Raw genomic sequence first — 6,709 nt, 5'->3', positions numbered from 1 at the left:
CGGACTCCCTGCGGATGGAACCTGAATAGGCAATAAACCTGGACTAGAGACTTGAGTGTTTAGGTAGGCCATGGCCGACACCCTCGCGGGGCTTCCGCTTGAAGGTTGCCGAGTACATGTCGTGTAAATGGCGATAAGTGGTGAGAGCGTGTGTGAAGAAGTACACCCCTGCAGGGTTAACATCATCTATTCGAATAGCCGTGTCCGCGGTAAACGACTTCTGGGTTGCCTATAACAGTTCATAGACAAGTGAAAGTGGATACTCTAAAATGCGCAAGATAAGCGTGAGTGCTATGGATGGCGTTCTCGTAGGGAGACGGGAGCAGATCCATAGTGGTGTATTGATATGGTGAATATGTGGACTCATGTGCGCCACCTCAAAAGAGTTACTTGCAGTTGTAGTTCAGGATAGCCACCGAGTCAAAGCTGGCTTGCTGCAGTCAAACTCCACCACCCCCTTTGTTGATACCGATGCATATGTAGATAGTTCTGATGTAAGTCTTGCTGGGTACATTTGTACTCACGTTTGCCTACTTTATGTTTTGCAGAGAGACTTCAGTCTCGCTAGTAGTTCCGCGTGGACTTTGACGTTTTGCTTGTTACCTCAGCTACGATCTTGTGCCCTCGGCAGGATCTTGTAGATAGTCAGGCTTCTCGGCCTTTTTCATTTGTAATTGTCTGTACTCAGACAAGTTAAGATTCCGCATGTGCTTGTTGCTTGTATGCTCTGTATGTTGGGTCATGAGACCCATGTTTGTGATACTTGGCTCTTCGGAGCCTAATGAATAAATACTCTGAGTCGTAGAGTCTTGTTGTGATGCCATGTTGTATTTGCACATATCGAGCATATTGTGTGTATGATTGAAATGCTTGGTATGTGTGGGATCCGACAATCTAGTTGTTTATCCTTGGTAGCCTCTCTTATGGGGAAATGTAGTCTGGTGTCTCCACTGAGCCTTGGTAGTCCGCTACGACCCGGTTTACCGGAGTCCTGCTAGCCCAGCACTACTCCTCCGGAACAATTAGACTGGCTGGCATGTGTTTCACTTTGTTCCTGTGTCTGTCCCTTCGGGGAAATGTCACGCGGTGACATCCGGAGTCCTGCCTAGCCTGCTACAGCCCGGGTTCCTGGAGTCCTGTTAGCCCTGTGCTACAGCCCGGATTCACATGCTGCTGACCGACATGCTCGATGTTGATTCATGTATGCCTGTCCCTGTAAGTTAGTGCCGCTTTGGGTTCACGACTAGCCATGTCGGCCCGGGTTCTCTGTCATATGGATGCTAGCGACACTATCATATACGTGAGCGAAAAGGCGCAAACGGTCCCGGGCCATGATAAGGCGACACCCATGGGAATACCGTGTGTGAGGCCGCAAAGTGATATGAGGTGTTACAGGCTAGATCGGTGTGACTTAGAATCGGGGTCCTGACAATATGTATAATTTTTGGCAGAATTGGAACAAGTTTTGGTATAAGCTTCTTGCAAAACCGGAGATTCTCTCAACAAGCCTCGTGGTTCCGAGAGGGAACGTGTCACCTTTGTGTGCGAAACGATATACGCTGCCTCCTCCCTGATTTTATTTACAGAGGCAACAAAGAACTATATGAGTGCCCTGTTAAATTTTGGAATTATTTCAGGTTCGTTTGGCCTTTTTATACATTAATTGAGTTTCTGGACTTTTAAAGCGCATAATCTAAATATGAACTGCATGCACATGCTCCGGTGCACCAAAGTAGGTTGAAAAATCACATGTGTGTCCTTGGTTGAATTTCTAGGTCCCATGGAAGAAATGAGAATGAAATTCAAACATCTGGGCGTCATGACTCGGCCGAGAACATCGAGAAACTTAGATTTTAAATTCATGTAAATCCAAAACTCGCCTGGAAATCATGAAACTTGGCATGGTGCCATGTCATGGCACTAACATGTTGTGGTAAAAAATTGGGCCGATTTGGAAGCTCGTGGTTTTAAGAGGGAATGTGCCACCTTTGAGTGTGAAACGATATATGCTGCCCCCCCTGAGTTTCTTAACAAAGGCAACATAGAACTACATGAGTGCCATGTTAAATTTTGGAATTATTCCGGATTTGTTTGTCGTTTTTTATACATTAATTGAGTTTCTGGTCATTTAATGTGCATAAGTCAAATTTGAACTACAAGCACATACTCTCGTGCACCATAGTTGGTTGAAAAATCACATTTGTGTCCTCGGGTGAATTTCTAGGTCCCATGCAAGAAATGAGAATAAAATTCAAACATCTGGGCATCGTGGCTCGGCCGAGAACATTGAGAAACTTGGTTTTAAAATTCTTGTAAATCCAAAACACGTCTGAAAATCATGAAACTTGGCATGGGTGTCATGTCATGGTACTACCATGCTGTGGTAAAAAAATTGGCCGAATAGGAACAAACTTTGGTATAAGCTTCCACTACTAGGAAAAAGGCTACTAGCAGCGCGGGTAAAATGGCTACTAACAGCGTGGGTACCCGCGCTACTAGTATCGCGCTACAACTAATAGTTAGTAGTAGCGTGGGTACTACAAACATTTTAGTAGTAGCGCAGGTGCAAACCCATGCTACTAGTAATTAAATAGTAGTAGCACGGCAGGTTTTTCCCACACTACTACTAACTAATTAGGAATTAAAAAAAATAAAAGCCACCAATTCCATTCTATGCATACAATTCCAACAACTAAACAAACACATATTTGCAATAAACCAGCAGCAGTACACATCATTACTAATCCTAGATTTATAATAAACCAGCGGCATTAGAGCACATCCTGTAAGAGCATACATAATTGTCATGGTTTTCAGGCCTTCAATTAAAACACCTACACTTCTTGCCAAGTCACTTACTCCCAGCTAGTGCAAACACAGTTACAAGCAAACCAAAATGCATAAAAACACCAAACAGTGGCATCTCTCCAAATGATCCGCTCCCTCTGCATCCTTGCAAGCATCTTCACGATAAGCAAATCCGTAGGAAAAAGTCAACTTAGCATGTGCTCCCTCTGTCAACTCTCCGGAGTAGATTTTATCCATTGCCCTGGCCATGTTCAAGAAACACTAAATTAAGAATATTTCTACTCTAAATACAGGAGGCATCAGGACAGAAAACAAAAGATGAGAAATATCATATGAGCAGAATAAAAAGGAGTTTGGACCATAGCATGGTTAATAATAAAATATAGTGCTCTAACAAAAGCAAGAATGCAACACGTTGCCCTGTTCCCTTTCAAATATAACAACTTCTCACTGAAGAAGATAATGCAAAAGCATAGTAAGATTAAAAGATAGCTGGCATGGAGTTGGCCATTCACATTCAAGTAACCAGTTCCATCGTGGGCTTGAGGGTTGGAACCATACATCATTAGGTACTGCTGATGTGTTACTGTTAGCTGATACAACAGAGGTCCTTCCCCATTCTAGTCCCTCTTAATTCTGTCGGTCAAGGTGCAAGATTTTTCACTGACAAATAGAGCATAAGACAGAGAAGCCATGTTAGTCATCTCCATGGTCAAATTTTGTGCCGCAGAGATAGTTTACAAGTCCATCAAATGCAGCAAAGGACAACGATGAAATCAAACATTGATCACATGGCTCATAGACCGAACCATCCATAACAAAAAGAAGCACTTGGAGTGTAATACACAATCCATTTGTGCAAAGTTGCCCAAGGGTGAAGAAATGCTTACTGGACAGAGCTTCTGCCGGACCTGCCTCCAGTCCCCTAAGCTGGTCCTTGAGAGTGTTGAGCTTTTCTGCCATAAAGAGATGCATCAGTAGAATCAATCACTCGTCGTTTCGTCAGCATTAATAATTCACAAATCGTAGTGCAGCCCATGGTAACTAATCGTCCAAAAGCTATGCCCTCAACAGGCAGGAATTTCAAGCACAAATAAACTTAGATTTGCAAATTTAACCGGCTCGCCACCATCGTTGAACTGGAAAGTTGTACTATGCTTCAGACATTGGTCCCGTGCGTGCACATCGACCAGCGAGTTCCCGAACGGAAGAGGAACGACGACGGGGGAGGCGCGTACCTTGGTGTGCGATGCTGCCGCTGGCGAGCGAGCGGGCAGAGAGGCAATCTGTCCGCTAGATTCACATATTCAAAGAATCAATCTCTACAATCAGCAGTACTTCTAGATTCACATATTCAACGGATTTTCTTGGGAACGATCTGTCCACCGGGTTCCATTTTAGCCCACATCCATACTTTGACAAACTGTATTTCTTACTTGGCAGCAGAAGCATACTAAGATCATCGCATGATCTTGCTGAAAGTCAGTACAACTTTCCAGTTTAACCAGTGGCTGGCCTTGCTGCTAGTTGCTGCAGTAAGGCACTCCTAGCATAATATAGTTTCTAGAATCATCTGCAAAGAGAACGACATTGGTACGATGATGAATTTACAATCTTTAGTCTTAGCAAACACAACATACAACCTTTACAACCTTAAAATATAATAATTGTTCTTTCCTGAAGTTGTGCATCCTTCTAGCTCTGTATCCTAACTTTCTAAGATGTCTTCTAGTTCTAGACATAGGAGATTTTTGTTTAATCCTTTAAGAAATCTATACTACTACAAATGGTCAATGAAAAATATTTTAATTGACTTCCTTATATATCACCAGGACCCAATTTTTTTTTCCTGAGTTGACAGCTTTAATTTAACATGGCTTGGCAGAGTTCACAAACAATCTCACATGGATGTTTTCGTCGTCGCGTTTGACAACGGTTGTCTTGAAGCTATCCAACGACAGCCCGGTCTTCTCGGCCTCGGCGACCGATGCCCCCCGACCTGCAGTTATCTGAAAACCTCAACAACTGTATCTGATTCTGAAGGTTTTGCGTACCATTTGGAACATCACTGACACTGATAAATACATGTACTGTTGTGGACATTTGTTGGAGAACTTGCAGCTCACCTGATCGAGCCGCCGACACCGGCAGGAATGTATGCCTCGCACTTATCCCGGTAGAAACAAGCAACCTGGTACATTGACCACAAGTATCTCTTGGTAAACTGAAGACTGAAGCAACAAAAGCAACACATACAAGTTACAAACATGGTCCATGGAAAATTCAGGTTTGGACGGCGAGTCGGACGCCCCGGCGCTCCGCGGCCTTGCTGAGGAAGGAGAGCCACGGCGGCAGCTGGGCGCCATGGCGTCCCTCGAAGCCGCAGCCGAAGCCGTCGAGCAGCCTGTGGGCCGACTCCCTGACCTGGCTCGTCTCCTCCAGCAAGTTGTAATCTGCATGCAGAGAAAACAGGGGATGGACAGTCAGCATGGATGGAGGCCACGACGAGCGAGGGACTGGACCGGAGGTCGAGGGACGAATCTGTCACCGGAGAGGAGCTGGTTGCCGTCGAACTGGGCGAGCGCGACGGGGACGGTGCGGGGGCGCTTGCCGGAGCAGGCGGTGCGGCGCTTGTGGGCCTGCACGCAGGGGAGGCTGCAGGTGAGGCGGGAGCAGCCCGGGCACCGGTAATTCCACGGCTGCTCCCCGCACTCCTGGCACAGGGCGCCCTTCTCCCCGCCGCCGCCAGAGCCGGAGGCGGCGGCGGCGCTGGGGGGCGGGCCCCCTCCATGGCGGGTTGGGACTTGGGAGAGGAGGAGAGGAGGTGGGAGCGGAGATGGGATTGGGGATCTGGGTCGGGCGTTGAGTGTTTTTTTTTGAGACACGGCGTGGGATGGTTGGTGGGGTGGGAGCAGATGCAGGTGGTAGCGTGGGTTTATAACCCGCGCTACTACTACGGCCGGTCCCGGGAGGCACAGTGGAAATCACTTAGTAGTAGCGAGGGGTAAAAACCCGCGCTACTACTATCAACTTAGTAGTAGCGGGGGCAAAAACCCGCGCTACTAGTAAGTAGCAGTAGCGAGGGTATAAACCCGCGCTACTAGTAAGCGTCTGCCTATAAGCTTTTCCCTAGTAGTGTTCTTGCAAACCGAAACTTCTCTCAAGAAGGCTCGTGGTTCTGAGAGGGAACGTGCCACCTTTGAGTGCGAAACAATAAACGCTGTCCCCCTTGAGTTTATTTACAAAGGCAACATAGAACTACATGAGTGCCCTGTTAAATTTTGGAATTATTCCGGCTTCGTTTGGCCTTTCTTACACATTAATTGAGTTTTTGGTCATTTAATGTGCATAATTCAAATTTGAAGTACAAGCACATACTCTCGTGCACCAAAGTTGGTTGAAAAATCACATTTGTGTCCTCGGGTGAATTTCTAGGTCCCATGCAAAAAATGAGAATAAAATTCAAACATCTGGGCATCGTGGTTCGGTCGAGAACATTGAGAAACTTGGTTTTAAAATCATGATACTTGGCATGGTGTCATGTCATGGTAGTACCATGCCGTGGTAAAAAAATTGGCCGAATAGGAACAATTTTGGTATAAGCTTCTTGCAAATCGGAGCTTCTCTCAAGAAGGCTCGTGGTTCTGAGAGGGAACGTGTCACCTTTGTGTGCATAATTCAAATTTGAAATACAAGCACATGTTCCATAGCAGCAAAGTTGGATGAAAAATCACATGTGTGTCCTCGGGTAAATTTCTAGGTTCCATGCAAGAAATGGGAATGAAATTCAAAATTCTGGGTGTCGTGGCTGGGCTGGAAACATTGAGAAACTTAGTTTTTTAATTCCTGTAAATCCAAAACACGCATGAAAATAATGAAACTTGGCTTGGTGCCATGTACG

General features: G+C 45.8%; 1 protein-coding gene across 4 annotated transcripts; it reads right to left on the bottom strand.

The window, feature by feature from the left end:
• Positions 1–2,725: 2,725 nt before the first annotated feature.
• On the bottom strand, positions 2,726–5,690 carry LOC123048947 (mucin-1-like). 4 transcript variants are annotated; one of them, XR_006423405.1, is made up of 7 exons: positions 5,357–5,690; positions 5,076–5,261; positions 4,935–4,999; positions 4,047–4,807; positions 3,699–3,764; positions 3,370–3,471; positions 2,726–3,049 (listed from the first exon to the last, which is right to left on the bottom strand). XR_006423405.1 is itself a non-coding variant. In XM_044471960.1 (4 exons), the coding sequence occupies exons 1-4, from the start codon at positions 5,597–5,599 to the stop codon at positions 4,756–4,758; spliced, it is 546 nt and encodes a 181-aa protein (XP_044327895.1). In that variant the 5' UTR covers positions 5,600–5,690; the 3' UTR covers positions 2,726–4,755. The 4 variants fall into 4 exon arrangements, 1 of the variants encoding a protein (XP_044327895.1); XR_006423406.1 differs by having other exon boundaries at positions 3,699–4,381; positions 4,713–4,807; XR_006423404.1 differs by having other exon boundaries at positions 3,699–4,807.
• Positions 5,691–6,709: the final 1,019 nt, after the last annotated feature.

This window comes from Triticum aestivum, chromosome 2D (genome assembly GCF_018294505.1).
Source record: "Triticum aestivum cultivar Chinese Spring chromosome 2D, IWGSC CS RefSeq v2.1, whole genome shotgun sequence".
NCBI lineage: Eukaryota > Viridiplantae > Streptophyta > Magnoliopsida > Poales > Poaceae > Triticum > Triticum aestivum.
Note: the sequence above shows the minus strand (reverse complement) of the source record. Positions and strands in the feature narration are given on the sequence as shown.

Excerpts from the sequence above, each read along its gene's own strand:
- LOC123048947 (XM_044471960.1), bottom strand. The coding sequence starts at position 5,599 with ATGGAGGGGGCCCGCCCCCCAGCGCCGCCGCCGCCTCCGGCTCTGGCG. Across the intron at positions 5,262-5,356 it reads CGGCAACCAGCTCCTCTCCG|ATTACAACTTGCTGGAGGAG; the intron begins GTGACAGATTCG and ends CTCTGCATGCAG. Across the intron at positions 4,808-4,934 it reads GGTGTCGGCGGCTCGATCAG|GTCGGGGGGCATCGGTCGCC; the intron begins GTGAGCTGCAAG and ends AGATAACTGCAG.